Source organism: Electrona antarctica (assembly GCF_951216825.1).
Source record: "Electrona antarctica genome assembly, chromosome: 16".
NCBI classification, from domain to species: Eukaryota; Metazoa; Chordata; class Actinopteri; order Myctophiformes; family Myctophidae; genus Electrona; species Electrona antarctica.
In genome coordinates this window covers 11,110,648-11,130,647 of record NC_136797.1, presented here as the reverse complement: position 1 = coordinate 11,130,647, position 20,000 = coordinate 11,110,648, and the positions used below count along the sequence as shown (strand labels likewise).

At 42.2% G+C, this 20,000-nt stretch overlaps 1 protein-coding gene across 1 annotated transcript in view; it reads left to right on the top strand.

The window, feature by feature from the left end:
* The window catches only part of swi5 (SWI5 homologous recombination repair protein), a 28,631-nt gene that overhangs the window by 805 nt on the left and 7,826 nt on the right, over nt 1-20,000 (top strand). The window contains exons 2-4 of the mRNA XM_079523895.1: nt 110-158; nt 1,341-1,450; nt 1,902-1,996. Coding sequence (XP_079380021.1) covers nt 110-158; nt 1,341-1,450; nt 1,902-1,996 — 254 coding nt within the window. The remainder of the gene's footprint in view (nt 1-109; nt 159-1,340; nt 1,451-1,901; nt 1,997-20,000) is intronic.

The following is a 20,000-nucleotide window of genomic DNA, read 5'->3' as shown; positions in this document are numbered from 1 at the left end:
GTTATCAAATCATCAAAACGAATGTGTTCTTGATTTTAGATAAACACGTTTTATTGTATCCACATTCAAGTACTCCCTCTCTTTCTCTCTCCTTTCTCTCTACCCCCAGCACTCCATCTTCAAGTTTTAAGAAAGTCCATTCCAGCTTTAAATCACCAGTAAGTTGACGGCACAAGCTCAATGCACAGTCCACCTTAGGCGCGCACACACACACACACACACACACACACACACACACACACACACACACACACACACACACACACACACACACACACACACACACACACATACACACATATCCAGGCACGTGCACACATAGACATCAAAGGGGGCTTCAGCCCCTGCCCTTTTACCCGTCTGTAAAACAACATTGTGAAAGAAATGCAAATGCCCTCCTCTCCTTTCCATGCCATGCCGGAAGGAAGGCAGCATTCAGGAGAAGTCTCCTGAACGTGAACACAGTATTTTGCGTTGAACAAATTTGTTTAGAAATTAGAGTTGTCCCGATACCATTTTTTTTTTCAGACCAAGTACGAGTACAAGTACTTAATTTTTAGTACTCACCGATACAGAATACTGATACCCCTTTTCTCATGAATGCAGATTAATCTCCGATCTACACTTGTCAGTTGTCATTTATTCTTGTAGATCGGCTGTTTTTGGCGATTTGCTGCAGCGTTGGGTCAGACTTGCTCCATTTGCATTCGTTCAGCCTAGTGTCAATTGGATGTTTTGGTACTCGGGTCAAAGTTCCGAGTACTTGAGGGTGGTATCGGCCCGAGTAACCGATACAAGTATCGGTATCGGAACAACTCCCATGTCGTACACCGCATCTCCACTATAGCTAAAGGGTTGCGCCCTGGAAATAGCTGATCTACAAGCTCTCTTCGCTATTTCTTTTTTGTCCAAAAGTGCCCTCTTAACAGGATTTTAGCCCCTGCTGCCTCTCTAACACTCTGCACGTCCCTGGCACCAGTGGCGTATCCAGGAATTACGTTTTGGGCAGGCAAGATCATGTGTTAATTGTCGTCTCCCCGCGCACAATCGCTGCACTAAAGGTTTTCAAAGAGATATACCTGCCAGACGTGTAGGATACAGAGGCTGAAAGGCATGCATTTACATTCCAATGGGTGATTGAGGGTCGCGCTCTACCGCAACGGCCAATCAGCTGTCCACTAATAGCTCTCAGGTCTTGTTTTTGTCCTTTTTTCTCATTGTATGGATTTTGGCCAGGCCAGAAATGGATTTGGACAGGCGGACGCCTGCCCTCGCCTTATTGTAGATACGCCTCTGCCTGGCACATATCATATGGTTGTCTATGTTGTGCCTCCTGTCAGCTCCAGACACGTGCAAACCAAGACTCCAAAGTAAACCCAGAGGAGGAGGTGCAGGAGCTGAGGAGGAGACGACAGGAGCTAGACTCGGAGATTTCACTGCTAGAGGCAGAGTGAGTACAAAGTGTGTGTGTGTGTGTGTGTGTGTGTGTGTGTGTGTGTGTGTGTGTGTGTGTGTGTGTGTGTGTGTGTGTGTGTGTGTGTGTGTGTGTGTGTGTGTGTGTGTGTGTGTGTGTGTGTGTGTGTGTGTGTGTGTGTGTGTGTGTGTGCTAAAATATTCAGCTTGGGGTCAATGTTACGATTAGGCATTCATGAGTTAGGGTTCAATTATTTTTATATACACACACACACACACACACACACACACACACGGCCAGTTAAGACTGAGGCGTGGCTGGTTGAGACTGAGGTGATAGTGTTAATTCGGAATTATGGGAGGTCAGAATATCTAGACTGAGGTCAACCGAGCATATACGTGTACAGATGCACTACTATGCAATTTACGGTCGAAATATCAACTGTGTGTGTGTGTGTGTGTGTGTGCGTGCGCGTGTGCGTGTCCAGAGGTTACAGAGAGGAGGAGCTGAGTCAGCACATTGACCTGCTACATGAGTATAATGACATCAAAGACATCGGCCAAACCCTGCTGGGACACATTGGTGAGTAAGATGATCGTTAAGTAATAATAATGTCTGCCCAGGTGGTCATTGTCGGGAGATAATAAACCGACAGGGGTTTTAATGGGTTAATCTAGCAACACTCTCGCTGTTAGTTAGACCAGTGGCTTCCAACCGTTCATCCCTTCTTGCATCTGACAAAAAGCCGAGAGCCTCCCAGCCACTCACACAAACACACACGCTAAAACCCTGTAATACTTCACTGTATGTCAAATAGTCACAATCTACAAGCTCATGCACGACACATTTGTTTTTCTCTGGCAAAAACCAGGACATGCTGACTTGTGATTCTGTCCTGACCCTCACTGGAATTAATTGGTGACGACTAATGTATAGTCTTTATAAAAAAAGGAAAAGGCTCATTCTTTAAACCCATTCTGAACGGGAACGCCTTTTGGTGTTTTAAACATTATGTTATACTTTTAGCTATTGAAAAATAGCAGATCTACAAGCTCATAGTGCGGCACAGAGTGCCGTGCTACGAGCTTGTAAATCTGCTATTTTTTGAAAAATTGTGAAAATGTGGCCCACATCTTTGAATATATATTCTTTCATAGCGGACGTTTTTAACTCAAATCTTTGCTTTTGGGGGGTCCCTCCGAACGACATATTTTCAGATGGGGGGGTCGGCGGCCAATTACATATAATGTTTGGGGTCCTTGACATGAAATAGTTTGAGAACCACTGACATAGAAACATGAGTTTTTTCAGAAAACTGTCAGGATCTAGAAGACATTTTGTAGAATCGTCCTCTGGTCTAAATGGGTTAAATTCTAAATAATTGGAAGATTTAAAAAGTGGAAGGAAGAAACGATCCACACTGTAGAAGTTTTGCATTGGGAGTCTTTTTGTTGTTTGTTTTTGAATAATGTTGAAGATCCGCAGCAGCAGTCAAACCAAACGAACAGACACGTTTCGGCACGCAGGCCTTCCTCAGCGTCGTTGGAGTGAGACGCAGGCCTTCCTCAGCGTCACTGGAGTGAGACGCAGGCCTTCCTCAGCGTCACTGGAGTGAGACTTCTACAGATAGTGTGGCACTGTTTATTCCTCTTATGTGTTATCAAGAAGAGTACCAAACAACTCGCCCCTTTACCAACTCGCCCCGGGCTTACAGCCGGCGGAACAGCGCGGCCGAACGGTTTGCGGAGCGGTCTTGATACCGGAAGGTCGCCAGTTCGAATCCCCGGACCGGCACGTTAAAATTAACACTGCTGAAGTGCCCTTGAGCAAGGCATTGAACCCCTACCATGAAATGTTCTATGAGCAGGGTGTGGCTGTAAACAAGCATCTCAAGCTTAGTCCACTTCCCTGGGTAAACAAAGAACTTTGCTTTGGCATTCCTAAAGTAACCTAAGTAAATGATGCTTAAACGGTTAAACCTAACCTTATTCCTAACCTTAACCTCGGTAAAACTATGCCTAAACCTAACCCTATACGACCCCAGTAAAACTATGCCTCACCCTGAACTTATCTCTAAGTTATGCATAGCTAGACTAGTCGTTTCGGATTGTACAACGTGTGGGTCAAGAGTTACAGGCCGATTTGAAACTTCCAGATGGAGGGTTTTTCTGTGCCAATCCTTGTGTGCAGGCAAGGTTTCACAAGTCACTTGGTCCAGCGGGGGGTGTGTGTGTGTGTGTGTGTGTGTGTCTGAGTATGTGTGTGTTAATTCCAAGGGGTTGAGAAAAGTATGGCATAGTAAATCATTGTCAGGTTTTAGTTACTCTTGAGTAAGGTTAGGTCTAACCTTTTCCCTGCATGCAATCCGTGCATGCGTGTGTGCACATGGGGCGGTGGTGGCTTCAGGCCAGGGGGTAGAGTGGCTGGATGGTAACCGTCCGTAAGGTTGCCCGTTCGAACCCTGTGGGCTCCTCCCAGAGTTAGTGTCGAAGTGTGCTTGAGCAAGACTCTGATGTGCTGGTTGGTGCCTTGCATGGTTTCCGCCACCATCGGTGTATGAATGTGTGAATGTATGTAATGCACAATCTATGTAAAGCGCCTTGGATAAAGGTGCTATATAAATGCACCATTTGCACACGTGTGTGTGTGTGTGTGTGGGGGGGGGGGGGGGGGGGGGGGGGGTGAAATTACTGTTATTCATGCAAACTATCCTAATCTGCAATTGAGCTCACTGATTTTGACCATAAACCACTGGTGTTTTCCCACCAATGATGGATTTATTTTATATATGGACTATCACAACCTTTTCAACATATTCCCAGATTACTAATCTTTATCCTTGTTTAGTTAGTGGAAGTGCCCACTGCTCTTCCCCTTACTGTATGTCCAATTCTCTTTTAACCCATTTTTGTCAGGAACCCCTTTTGGTGTTAGCATTATGTTATGCTTTAGCTATTGAAAAATAGCAGATCTACAAGCTCATAGCGCGCCACCGAGTGGCGCCGCGCGCTACGAGCTTATAGGTCTGCCATTTTTGAAAAATCGAAGAACGGCTGACATAGAAACATAGCTTTTTCAGAAAACTGTCATTTTCAAACAGACATTTTTAGAATCTGATCTCAGGTCAATGGGTTAAGCTCGTCTGTCTCTGCTGTACAGTGGAGAGGCTGGCTGATAATGACCTCTTAGTGAATGGAGGTGGCGTTTCCCCCTTGTCACAATGGTGGTCTTTGACATCATGCTCACACACACACACACACACACACACACACACACACACACACGTACACACGCACGTACGTACGTTAACAAACTGTCTACACTTAAACACTGAGTTGCTGTTGTGCTGCCAGTTATTCTGTTCTCTCTCTCTCTCTCTCTCTCGGAGAGGGAGGAGAGAAGATGGGTAGGCTGGTCTCAAAATCCGGAGAGGAGACGTGAGGAAGGGGCCTACAGAACACTTATAACTGTTTCTTTGTCTTTCTCCATGTACTTATGTATGTCTGTCTGTCTTTCCCTGACAGACATTCCCTGGGTTAGTATCACTTTAGACACAACTTCTTTAGTTTAACCCATTTTGGGGCAGGAACCCCTTTTGGTGTAAGCATTATGTTATACTTTTAGCTATTGAAAACTAGCAATCTACAAGCTATGAACTTGTAGGTCTGCTATTTTTGAAAAATCGTGAAAATGTGCCTCAAATCTTTTGAATATATATTATTTCAGAGTTTCAGTTTTTAACTCAAATCTTTGCTTCTGGAACAACATATTTTCAGATGGGGGGTCGGTGGCCAATTTCAGCTATTTTTGGGGGTCCTTGACATGAAAATGTTTGAGAACGACTGACATAGAAACATGAGGTTTTTCAGAAAACTGTCATGATTTAGAAGACATTTGTAGAATCTTTTCTCAGGTCAAAACGGGTTAAAGAATTAAAGTTACAGTTGCAGATGAAAGATTTTGTTAATTAACCATGAAGTGTTCTACTTCGGTAGCTTGACATCGGGTCCTTTTGGTTCGCACGATTAGCCACACATACACACATACACACACACACGCACACACACACACACACACAGCAAGGTGCCACGTTGTAGAATGTTGATGACGTGCACACTATAGTGCACACCGTAACAGACAGGGATCGACTGACCGGGTGGGGTCCTCGTTAGCATGGATGTACATTCTTGTGTAGGTATGCAGGAGAATAAACATCATATCCCATGATCCTTTTCAGCAAGTGGAATCTTTAGGGAAAGCAGAATTGCACTCACTGGATAGCGTGTACTTGGCAATACACCAAATTTCTATTTTAGTTTTTGTCATAGTCTCTTGAATAGTTTTCACTTATTTTCTGTCACATTTTAGTCACCTTGTTAAACAAAGCTAACGCATCGCGTCAGACAAACAACAAACCCAGAGCTAGCCGGAACTGACGGAGGATAATAAAAGGACTCGGAGAGCAGATGTGGGTTTGCTTCCTTTAGTCCGTGAGCCAGGGGGGTTGGTCTGTACCATCTGGCCGAATAAGGCTCATAGTGATTTTTGTGAAGGTATACATGTCTAGAGTTAGAAAATATGTGATAGCATTGCACCCGTGGTAGCTTTATGAGTGCTATCATGCATTTTATTTTATAACACTAGGCGAAAATTGCATGGATCAATATGAAAAAAAATAGTAATACACCCCCCAAAAATGATAGAAAAGGTTTTTCCAATTGGTTCTGGAACCTCTAGGCATGCTTAAGAATATACTGAAAATATAGGAAAATATATGTTCTGGAAAGGCGTCATTTTCAAGATGGCGTCCAATATGGCTGCCAGGAGCTTAAAATGGCTATAACTAATACTAATTCATCATTATTTGGGGGTTTAGGACTAAAGGAATGTGGCTGAATCAGTGAAAGTGATCAGTTAATTATAGGGATGTGCCGATGAGACATTTTGGCCGATATCGATATCCGATATAATTAATTGCTGTTATGGCTGATAACCAATATTACCAATGTCGATCTTATTCTGTATTGAAAGATTATAATTTTGTCTATTCTGAAAAATACATGTAACAGGGTGTCTGCACTACAGGCTTAGGCAAGTCACATCTAACTTAAATACCTTTATAATATTGTGAGCTTGTAGATCTGTTCAAACTGTTACTTTGGGCTTGTTTATCTGTAAAGACAGACCGATTAATTACTTTCATTTCATTTTTTATTTATTCCAATATTATTATTTATTCAAATATAAATGAGAAAAGACAAAGTAAATAAACGTCCAAAAATAATAATAATGATCTTTCATAATCCTTAACTTATGTTTATGTTCGAAAGTCGGGCAGATACTGGCACTGAGGAGGATATTGGAAGGGGTATGGGAGCGCAACCTGTCAGCGGTGATCACATTCATTGACTTCCAAAAGGCTTTCGACACCATCCACCGGGGGAAACTCAGGAGTATTCTACGTGCCTACGGAGTTCCAGAAAAGTTGGTCCAGATGATAGAGTCAAGCTACAGCCAGACTCGAGCCAAGGTCCAAGTTCGGCCTCAAGCTCAATACCAAGAAGACAAAGGTAATGACAGTCAACACAGAGGACAAAACCATTGCCACTGCAGACGGGACGGTGCTCGAGCGAGTCGAGGACTTCAAGTACCTCGGGGCCTGGACTGCCTCAACTGAAAAGGATCTGAAGGTTCGGAGAGCACTTGCCCGGAAAGCCTTGCACGGGATGAGGAGAGTGTGGAAATCAGACATGGGAGAAGACCTTAAGAGGCGGCTGTTCATAGATACTGTCGAGACATGGACCCTCACAGTACAACAGGAAAAATCCCTGGATGGAGTCTACACAAGAATGCTACGAATGGCACTAGGTGTCACATCAGAAATGTGGACCTCTATGGGGACCTACCACGGGTCACGGACAAAGTCAGAGAGAGAAGGATGAGGCTGGCAGGGCACTGCGTCAGGTACCCAGAACTTGAGGCAAGTAAATTGACTATGGGAGCCAAACCCAGGGCAAAGCCAGGGGGGGGAAAGAAGCGTACCACCTATGTAGACGTGCTGCGGCGCGACAGCTTGGCTAACAACACTGCAGAGCTCAATAACCTGATGTTGGATAGGACATTGTGGAGGGCAGCGATCCAGGAATCCCGAGTTGGTGTTGGCTAGACCTCACTCTCGCAGTTACTATGTTCGAAAAAGGAAAAACGTAATCGGTCTGATTAATCAAACCGATGCCGATTAATCTAAAAACAACTCAAATGGTCAGATACCGATGTGTTTGCCGATTAATCTCCCATCACTAGTTAATTATGTATTGCCAAATCCAAAATGGTGTCCATACCACACCCAAAGTGATGTTCTATTGTACTGCATTATGTAAAAACATTACAATTACAAAATGAACAGAATAACTGTCACATAAAATCAATTTCTTATAAGTAGGTCAATCTTATGTGCTAAAGGTCAGGTCAATGTCTGTCTCATAAGCAGGTGTGTCCAAGCATGCAGCAGATACAGTATGGTCACTGGTTGACATGCACAGTATTCACCTTACCATTGATATGCAGCTGTTTGTTGTTGTAACCTACAGCAGGGGTATTCAACTAGATTGAACTGTAGAATGATGGTGTGTGGGGGGCCGCACAGCGTGCACGCTTTACTGAAAATGTGGGGGTTCTCAAAATGCATTTGTGCTCAAACACAAAGATGTATACATTTGTGCACAGTAATGAGCAGGATAATATGACTATACAGCTATATGTTACCATAGAATAGATGTAGACCTATTTGACAGTGCATAAACATAATTGCCTTGACATTAACGACCTTCAATGGGACAGTCCCATGTGCAACCTCATATCCATGTGCAAAGGCTAGATCAGAGCACAAAATACTTTGCTGGCAGGGAACTTCCCAGACTACCCTGATGTGCTGGGTGAGTTGGGTGTCACAATGTAACAATCTGTTGCTGCTGTTGTACCACGACAGTTGTACTCATATACAAGTGGAATGTGGCAGACCACCAAGCTCAATTTGAAAGTTCAGGTGATGTCACACAATTTGGATGGGAGATCCACATTTTGCTAAGGGTGACCTGACACCTGATGAGATGTTGAAGCTACAAATGAGAAGTGATGTTGTTAATAAAGAGACGATGAGGTAGATCAGGATTTGGGTAAGATATTGCTGCCAATCAGGAGGGCTAGGGGGATGTGGTGGGTTGATTTTATGTTTCTGATTATGAGTTGAAGCTTACAGATATTGAATGTAGTTGCAAAAGATAAATATTATCATATTTTCTTATGCTATTATTACAAATGTATAAGTTGTTATAGAAATAGAAATAGTTGTTTCTGTTTCATTGACCAGACCTTTAACATGTGAGATTGACCTGATATAAAGGCCTTTTTTGATTATGCCAATTACCAAAGTTTGGGCAACCAAGCAAAAATTGTCCCCAAATACAAATCAACAACAAAAACGTAATATGAAACAGCATTATTAGGTTTGGTATTGAACAGATAGAAATGTCAAATGGACTAAAAGGTGATCTAATGGTGAACGGAAAGTTATCTTATGCATTACTTACACTGTACACTTACACTATATTTAGTTTATTGAATTTCATAAAACATTTCATTAGAATTTATGTTCTAAGATGGTTTTAAATATTTACAGTTATTTACAGAGGGAACCTTTGTGCTGCATCTTTCATGAAAACAGAAGTACGTCTCATGTAATATATAGTCCCTATATGTTGTCTCTCCTGTAATAGATAACATTTCTAGATGTGCTAATTTTAACAACTTTTCAGAGAAATATATAGTCTGAGCTGTATCCCAACCATTCTTCAAAGATATATGATCAATAATAGGAGAGAACCATCAGTTTGAAGTAGAATGCTCCATTCGGATTTTGAAAATTGAGTTTTGGCATGTGGTTATAAATGGAGTGATAACACACAGAAAGCTACCACAGATGCAATGCTATCACATTTTTCCTAGCACTAGGGATGTATACCTTCCCAAAAATCACTATGAGACTTATTCACCCCATCGGTACAGATGACCCCAGATTTGGGGTCCTGGCTCACGGCCTACTTAGACCATGGCTGAGCGAAGCGAGTGTTTATTTTACTCATTTATATACACGTCAACACGATTGACACATCCGGCATCCGGTTTCAGTATAAAAGCATATATAAATATACATACAGTGACAATGATATATTTATATACACAGACAATTAATGATCATTTTTAATACATCTCAACACCCCCACTTGATTGTGAATTTGGTAAACATAAAGATAAATAACCAAACAAAAAAAACAAAGAACCCTTGAAAAAAAACTTTGGACTGTGTGTTATTCTCCAAACATGAAACCCTCAAAATGTCTCAATTGACACAGCCTTGCTGGTTTTGTCATAACATCGGCAACCATTTGTTCAGTTGGACAATACTCGAGAATCACTTTACCATCATTGACAGTTGATCTTACAAAGTGGTATCTTATGTCAATATGTTTTGACCTCTGTCTCTGTACAGGATTTTTAGCTAACGCTATTGTACCTTGATTGTCCTCGTAAATCTTTGGCTGCATGTAATGAAATTCATCAATACATTGTAACAATTGAATCAAATACAAACACTCTTGTAGAGTTGCCGCTAAAGCCATGTACTCAGCTTCACAAGTTGAAAGTGCTACGGTGTATTGCTTTTTAGACCTCCATGAAATCAAAGGGCCCTCTGGGTTTAGGCTGACACAATAACCACTAGTGCTACGTCTGTCACTTGCATCCTCTGCCCAGTTTGCATCACTATATGCTATCAAGCCTAGTTCCTCACATTTCCTATAGCATAAGGATTTTTCCCTGGTTCCCTTCAGATATCTCAGCACATGTTTCACTGTGATCCATTGCTCTTCTGTTGGTTTAGAAAAATATTGTGAAAGTTTTCCCACTACAAAACTCAGATCTGAGTAGTAGTCAAGTATATTAGACTACCCACAACTTCCCTGTACTTTCTCACATCCCCCAATGACTCACTGCTGTCAGTGTAGTTCAATTTTGCCTCACAGGGTGTTGTTCTTGGCTTGCAGTCCTGCATGTCAAATCTAGTCAATATTTTGTCAACATATTTCCTTTGTGACATAGTCACATAATGTTCACCATGTTCAAAATCAATACCAATGAAATGTTTTCAATTTGCCTAAGTCTTTCATTCTGAATTTTGCTGTAAGCATTTCTTTGACATCATCACATTGTCATCACTTGCTGCAATTATTATATCATCGACCCAAAATAAAATGAATACCTTTCAGTGATGTAAATAGGTTTTCAATGTAATGAGTCCCGGGATGCAGGGGTGGTCTTTTAGATGAGTCCCAGGGACATTTGATGAGTCCCACTTCAGCGACGTTTAAGTGTCATATTTTGCCATTTTTACAAATTGCAGCATTTAACTCCCATTTCATCTTATATGGTTATAATGTGGTTATATTCATGTAGAAAACGAAGAAGAAATTATTATTATAACTAAAGCTAGCAAAATAAATTAGAATTAAAAAAAAAAAGCTCTACATTCATACTACATACATATTTCATATGATTTTGGCTATATGAAATCTATAATAATTCTGCCAGTTTTAACTGTTAATAATGTTGTTTTTATGACACATTACACAATACATACAAAATAAAAATGAATGCTACAAAACTAACCTGGAGATTAAGTAGAAGCAGTCATGGAGGAGGTAGGCTGTGCACAGCAGCACACATCAGCATCATTAGCAGATGATGATGTTAGATTTAGAAAATAGGGTTGCTAATATGTTTTGTTGCCCTGCAGTTGGCTTTGGCACTTCTTTTTTGGGGGGGTGGGGGGGGGGGCATGTTAATGTGTGGTGGCACCGGTCCACAACGCACAACATACAACAGTGTCGGCGTTTGTTACAGTACACAATGTGTGTTTCCCAATCAATCGGGTCTACTTTTGTCATGCTCAAAAATGTTCGCCTGTCTTTCTGTCGGAGGCACCGCCGTGTAGATGAGAGAGTTGCGACAACCCCGTTCACTGTTTATTCACGGAGCTTCATGAGTCACTGAACGGTATGTTGTCGTCACTCTCTCTCTCTAAACGGCTCTGGTCTCCAGGCTGCGCTCCGCTCAGCGCTCGTCTCTGAGCAAGATGGCGGCGCCCGTCAGACTGTGTTGTTGTTAACTTACAAACTAGTGGTTCTACAACGAGTCCTACGTGGATTTTATCGTTTATAACGTAGGATGAGGTCGCATGCGGCCATGCAAAATGATCGTGTCCGTAGATTATTTGCATTTTTTTTCCCGCGATTTTTTCCCCCACGTGGATTATTATTACTGTACGCTGAGTACAGTAGTGCATCCCGTGGACGCAGAGGTTTTTTTGAAGTGCGGCCCAAAACTATAAAGTGCGTTTTGGTACGCAAAACGCACCCTATTTACATCACTGACCTTTTGATCCTTCATTTCCCTTGTGTAAACACAATAATCTGAATAATTCTGAATACATTGATTTTTAGTTAAAAAATCATGCAACATCTTGTTCCAATTTCTCCCTGATTGTTTTAAACCATACAAAGATTTATTTAGTTTACACACCAGCATGTCCCCATTCTCAGATGTAACTTCATATCCCTCTGGTTGTCTCATGTAAATCTCAAAATCTATTGGTGCATGCAAATAGGCCGTTTTGACGTCCATTTGGTGTAAGATCATATTCTCTTGTGCTGCCTTTTGCATCAATACCCTCACACTAGTCTGGTTTGCCGTTGGTGAAAAAGTCTCTTCATAATCCACACCTGGTTTTTGATTGAAACCTTTGGCTACATAACGTGCCTTGAATTGTTTAGATTCATCTCCATTTGTTTTTAAAGCATACACCCATCTACCCCCCACTATTTCTTTGCCTTCTGGCAGTTTAGTCAGGGTAAACGTGTCATTTTCCTTTAGTGATTCAATTTCCTCATCCATAGCTCTTGTCCATAACTTAGAGTCAGGTGATTCCATTGCCTGCTTTACTGTGTGTGGCACATCACAAATGACTCTATAACAATAATCAAAGGCTATGTCATCTAGGTCATCAGATTTTACTTGACACTCATAATCCTCCAAATACTGAGGTGGTTTCACTTTTCTTCTGGGATATGTTGCACTCTGGCCACTGTCACCTGCCTGAGCACTGACCAAATCGGTTACATGTGTTTGGTCCGACGATTCATTGATCCGATACCCCTAACCCCTAACCTAACCATAACCGCAAGCACGGGAGCAGGCGCTAGTCCGAGGTGCGGACGCATGTCGAACCAATGCTCCGTCGGACCATAGTATGCCTCCCGACCAAATCATCCATCTCCCCTGCTTCTTGTTCCTGTATCTCACTGGTTTGTCCATCTTCACCTGCCTGAACATTTGCCAAATCACTCATTTCAACAACCACCTCTTGTTCTTGTGTCTCGTTAGTTTCCCTATCTTCAGGGAGGTGGTTTACAGTCCTTCCCCCACTGCAATCATCATCCCACTCTGTTTGGGTCTGAATCTCAATGACATTCCTTTGAATGAACTTTACCAATCTGTGCTTAGTTATCTTCCCAGTGTCGGGACAAAACACTAAATAGGCTGGGCTATTCTTATCATATCCCACAAATATCCCTTTTTCACATCGTGAATCCAACTTTTTCTTATTTTGTTTATATGCATAGCATGGGGACCCAAAAGTTCTCATTCTTGAAAGGTTTGGCCTCTTTCCTGTCAGCATGTAATATGGGGTCTGTCCTACACGCTTATTGAAACATCTATTTCGAATAACAGCAGCCGTCATTACCGCATATGTCCACAATTCCCTTGGTAATTTGCACTCAATCAGCATACATCTGGCCATCTCAAACAGCGTTCGCCAATTTCTTTCAGCTGTCCCATTCTGATGGGGTGAGTATGGAGCTGAGGTCTCATGTCTAATGGACTTTCCGCTTAACAATGCCTGAAAGTGACCAGAAGTATACTCAGTACCATTATCCGAACGAATACACTTAATTTTCCCATAAGGTGAAACATCGGCAATGTACTTCTCTGTAGCTTGGACTGTGTCACTCTTAGATTTCAAGAAATAAACAAAAGTAGCTCCTGAATAGTCGTCAGTAAATGCTAAAACATATTTGAATCCGTCTTTAGCCGTTGGATCAATTGGTCCAGATAAATCAGTGTGTACAAGTTCTAATGCTGCTTTAGCTCTTTGGTCTGGTTCTCTATTTCGGCTCTGAGCAAATTTACCTTCTATACACACATCGCATGACAACTTGGAAATATCAACCTTGCCTTTAATTTCCATACCATCAGTTACATTCTGCAGTTTTAACACATCTTCGTAGTTGCAATGTCCCAGAATCTCATGCCACGTCTTGATGTCATAGCATCCATGACATTCATCAACATCAATACTCTCATCAACGGTGTTTACATAAAACAACCTGTCATGTACCTTAATGTCGAATGTCGTGCCGTCTCTCTGGATGAACTTGTTCTGTCCCTCTTTGAAGATGAATGTGGCTCCATTTGATGTTGCTGCGTTGACTGAGAAAATGTCTTGGGGAAAGGATGGAACATACAGCGCCCCCTTCAGCATCGTTTCCACCCTTGGTATCTCTCAGGTAAAACACTGCAGTACCTCTCTTCAGCGCTACGCCAGAGGCCCTCACTCCATCAGCCATCTCCAGAACATTCCTCCGTGGCTCGAAATTCTCATCGAAGTTTCGGAACTTCTTCACGTCGGTCACAATATGTGACGTAGCCCCGGTGTCGACCATCAGCCCTCAGCTCAGAGTATTACTCCGACAAAGTCTCTGCTTCGGTCTCCCGGCGCCGTCCGAGTCGCGGTTCACCTGGCCCACCTTGAAGGCGAACGCGTGCTCCTCTTCATCCTGCGTCACATTGACGTTGTCTTTCCGTCTTCTTCGTCTGCAGTTGGTGTCATTATGTGTTTGACTTCTGCAAAGACTGCACCACTGTCTCTGTTCTTTCTGACCAGCAGCATCTCCGCACTCAAACGATTTGTGCCCTCTCTGGCCGCAGTTATAACAGGACAGTCTCACGTCGCTGTCCTTGCTTCTTAGTCTCATCACGCTGTCATCCCCGGAACTGCTACTGAACCTTTCAGTGATCTCATAACTCCTCAGTTTGGACTTAAAGTCGGCGAAGGTGATCCTGTCATCACTTTGTGCGATGTGGATGGAAAATGGCTTATAAGATTCTGGCAGCCCCTTCAGAACCATTGCTGTTAGCAAGCCATCACTCAAAGTCTCTTCCGCATTTCTCAGTGCCGTGATAGCTGTTTCTGCTCGTATAATATATGCTGTCATTGTTTCATCTGCAGTTTTCCGGAGCGACGTCAGCTCTGTGTACAGACTGATCACCCTCGGTTTCCCCTTGCCCGCGTAGTGATCTTTCAGAATCTGTAACGCCTTTCTTCCGTCATCCGCTGCCTCACGCATAACTAACGACAAACTCGTATCATCGAGCACTTGAACCAATTCAGCGTAAGCATTTTCATTTTTCTCGGCGTCCTCAGCTTCTCTTTCTGCGGCTGCAGCGTCTCTTGCTGCGGCTTCCTCCGCATCGAGTGTTTCCTCGTCGTCGATATCAGGCTCGTATAGTATGGTGTCTTTCAGCCCTTTCAGCCGGAGGTAGCCGAGAAATGTTACCAACCATAATTCAAAGTTCCTTTCATCTCCGTCAAAGCGAACCCGGTTCCACCGGTCGTTGCTGTCTCTACTACTGGGCTCCATGACCTGTTAAACAAAGCTAACGCATCGCGTCAGACAAACAACAAACCCAGAGCTAGCCGGAACTGACGGAGGATAATAAAAGGACTCAGAGAGCAGATGTGGGTTTGCTTCCTTAGACCATGGCTGAGCGAAGCGAGTGTTTATTTTACTCATTTATATACACGTCAACACGATTGACACATCCGGCATCCGGTTTCAGTATAAAAGCATATATAAATATACATACAGTGACAATGATATATTTATATACACAGACAATTAATGATCATTTTTAATACATCTCAACACCCCCACTTGATTGTGAATTTGGTAAACATAAAGATAAATAACCAAACAAAAAAAACAAAGAACCCTTGAAAAAAAACTTTGGACTGTGTGTTATTCTCCAAACATGAAACCCTCAAAATGTCTCAATTGACACAGCCTTGCTGGTTTTGTCATAACATCGGCAACCATTTGTTCAGTTGGACAATACTCGAGAATCACTTTACCATCATTGACAGTTGATCTTACAAAGTGGTATCTTATGTCAATATGTTTTGACCTCTGTCTCTGTACAGGATTTTTAGCTAACGCTATTGTACCTTGATTGTCCTCGTAAATCTTTGGCTGCATGTAATGAAATTCATCAATACATTGTAACAATTGAATCAAATACAAACACTCTTGTAGAGTTGCCGCTAAAGCCATGTACTCAGCTTCACAAGTTGAAAGTGCTACGGTGTATTGCTTTTTAGACCTCCATGAAATCAAAGGGCCCTCTGGGTTTAGGCTGACACAATAACCACTAGTGCTACGTCTGTCACTTGCATCCTCTGCCCAGTTTGCATCACTATATGCTATCAAGCCTAGTTCCTCACATTTCCTATAGCATAAGGATTTTTCCCTGGTTCCCTTCAGATATCTCAGCACATGTTTCACTGTGATCCATTGCTCTTCTGTTGGTTTAGAAAAATATTGTGAAAGTTTTCCCACTACAAAACTCAGATCTGAGTAGTAGTCAAGTATATTAGACTACCCACAACTTCCCTGTACTTTCTCACATCCCCCAATGACTCACTGCTGTCAGTGTAGTTCAATTTTGCCTCACAGGGTGTTGTTCTTGGCTTGCAGTCCTGCATGTCAAATCTAGTCAATATTTTGTCAACATATTTCCTTTGTGACATAGTCACATAATGTTCACCATGTTCAAAATCAATACCAATGAAATGTTTTCAATTTGCCTAAGTCTTTCATTCTGAATTTTGCTGTAAGCATTTCTTTGACATCATCACATTGTCATCACTTGCTGCAATTATTATATCATCGACCCAAAATAAAATGAATACCTTTCAGTGATGTAAATAGGTTTTCAATGTAATGAGTCCCGGGATGCAGGGGTGGTCTTTTAGATGAGTCCCAGGGACATTTGATGAGTCCCACTTCAGCGACGTTTAAGTGTCATATTTTGCCATTTTTACAAATTGCAGCATTTAACTCCCATTTCATCTTATATGGTTATAATGTGGTTATATTCATGTAGAAAACGAAGAAGAAATTATTATTATAACTAAAGCTAGCAAAATAAATTAGAATTAAAAAAAAAAGCTCTACATTCATACTACATACATATTTCATATGATTTTGGCTATATGAAATCTATAATAATTCTGCCAGTTTTAACTGTTAATAATGTTGTTTTTATGACACATTACACAATACATACAAAATAAAAATGAATGCTACAAAACTAACCTGGAGATTAAGTAGAAGCAGTCATGGAGGAGGTAGGCTGTGCACAGCAGCACACATCAGCATCATTAGCAGATGATGATGTTAGATTTAGAAAATAGGGTTGCTAATATGTTTTGTTGCCCTGCAGTTGGCTTTGGCACTTCTTTTTTGGGGGGGTGGGGGGGGGGCATGTTAATGTGTGGTGGCACCGGTCCACAACGCACAACATACAACAGTGTCGGCGTTTGTTACAGTACACAATGTGTGTTTCCCAATCAATCGTGTCTACTTTTGTCATGCTCAAAAATGTTCGCCTGTCTTTCTGTCGGAGGCACCGCCGTGTAGATGAGAGAGTTGCGACAACCCCGTTCACTGTTTATTCACGGAGCTTCATGAGTCACTGAACGGTATGTTGTCGTCACTCTCTCTCTCTAAACGGCTCTGGTCTCCAGGCTGCGCTCCGCTCAGCGCTCGTCTCTGAGCAAGATGGCGGCGCCCGTCAGACTGTGTTGTTGTTAACTTACAAACTAGTGGTTCTACAACGAGTCCTACGTGGATTTTATCGTTTATAACGTAGGATGAGGTCGCATGCGGCCATGCAAAATGATCGTGTCCGTAGATTATTTGCATTTTTTTTCCCGCGATTTTTTCCCCCACGTGGATTATTATTACTGTACGCTGAGTACAGTAGTGCATCCCGTGGACGCAGAGGTTTTTTTGAAGTGCGGCCCAAAACTATAAAGTGCGTTTTGGTACGCAAAACGCACCCTATTTACATCACTGACCTTTTGATCCTTCATTTCCCTTGTGTAAACACAATAATCTGAATAATTCTGAATACATTGATTTTTAGTTAAAAAATCATGCAACATCTTGTTCCAATTTCTCCCTGATTGTTTTAAACCATACAAAGATTTATTTAGTTTACACACCAGCATGTCCCCATTCTCAGATGTAACTTCATATCCCTCTGGTTGTCTCATGTAAATCTCAAAATCTATTGGTGCATGCAAATAGGCCGTTTTGACGTCCATTTGGTGTAAGATCATATTCTCTTGTGCTGCCTTTTGCATCAATACCCTCACACTAGTCTGGTTTGCCGTTGGTGAAAAAGTCTCTTCATAATCCACACCTGGTTTTTGATTGAAACCTTTGGCTACATAACGTGCCTTGAATTGTTTAGATTCATCTCCATTTGTTTTTAAAGCATACACCCATCTACCCCCCACTATTTATTTGCCTTCTGGCAGTTTAGTCAGGGTAAACGTGTCATTTTCCTTTAGTGATTCAATTTCCTCATCCATAGCTCTTGTCCATAACTTAGAGTCAGGTGATTCCATTGCCTGCTTTACTGTGTGTGGCACATCACAAATGACTCTATAACAATAATCAAAGGCTATGTCATCTAGGTCATCAGATTTTACTTGACACTCATAATCCTCCAAATACTGAGGTGGTTTCACTTTTCTTCTGGGATATGTTGCACTCTGGCCACTGTCACCTGCCTGAGCACTGACCAAATCGGTTACATGTGTTTGGTCCGACGATTCATTGATCCGATACCCCTAACCCCTAACCTAACCATAACCGCAAGCACGGGAGCAGGCGCTAGTCCGAGGTGCGGACGCATGTCGAACCAATGCTCCGTCGGACCATAGTATGCCTCCCGACCAAATCATCCATCTCCCCTGCTTCTTGTTCCTGTATCTCACTGGTTTGTCCATCTTCACCTGCCTGAACATTTGCCAAATCACTCATTTCAACAACCACCTCTTGTTCTTGTGTCTCGTTAGTTTCCCTATCTTCAGGGAGGTGGTTTACAGTCCTTCCCCCACTGCAATCATCATCCCACTCTGTTTGGGTCTGAATCTCAATGACATTCCTTTGAATGAACTTTACCAATCTGTGCTTAGTTATCTTCCCAGTGTCGGGACAAAACACTAAATAGGCTGGGCTATTCTTATCATATCCCACAAATATCCCTTTTTCACATCGTGAATCCAACTTTTTCTTATTTTGTTTATATGCATAGCATGGGGACCCAAAAGTTCTCATTCTTGAAAGGTTTGGCCTCTTTCCTGTCAGCATGTAATATGGGGTCTGTCCTACACGCTTATTGAAACATCTATTTCGAATAACAGCAGCCGTCATTACCGCATATGTCCACAATTCCCTTGGTAATTTGCACTCAATCAGCATACATCTGGCCATCTCAAACAGCGTTCGCCAATTTCTTTCAGCTGTCCCATTCTGATGGGGTGAGTATGGAGCTGAGGTCTCATGTCTAATGGACTTTCCGCTTAACAATGCCTGAAAGTGACCAGAAGTATACTCAGTACCATTATCCGAACGAATACACTTAATTTTCCCATAAGGTGAAACATCGGCAATGTACTTCTCTGTAGCTTGGACTGTGTCACTCTTAGATTTCAAGAAATAAACAAAAGTAGCTCCTGAATAGTCGTCAGTAAATGCTAAAACATATTTGAATCCGTCTTTAGCCGTTGGATCAATTGGTCCAGATAAATCAGTGTGTACAAGTTCTAATGCTGCTTTAGCTCTTTGGTCTGGTTCTCTATTTCGGCTCTGAGCAAATTTACCTTCTATACACACATCGCATGACAACTTGGAAATATCAACCTTGCCTTTAATTTCCATACCATCAGTTACATTCTGCAGTTTTAACACATCTTCGTAGTTGCAATGTCCCAGAATCTCATGCCACGTCTTGATGTCATAGCATCCATGACATTCATCAACATCAATACTCTCATCAACGGTGTTTACATAAAACAACCTGTCATGTACCTTAATGTCGAATGTCGTGCCGTCTCTCTGGATGAACTTGTTCTGTCCCTCTTTGAAGATGAATGTGGCTCCATTTGATGTTGCTGCGTTGACTGAGAAAATGTCTTGGGGAAAGGATGGAACATACAGCGCCCCCTTCAGCATCGTTTCCACCCTTGGTATCTCTCAGGTAAAACACTGCAGTACCTCTCTTCAGCGCTACGCCAGAGGCCCTCACTCCATCAGCCATCTCCAGAACATTCCTCCGTGGC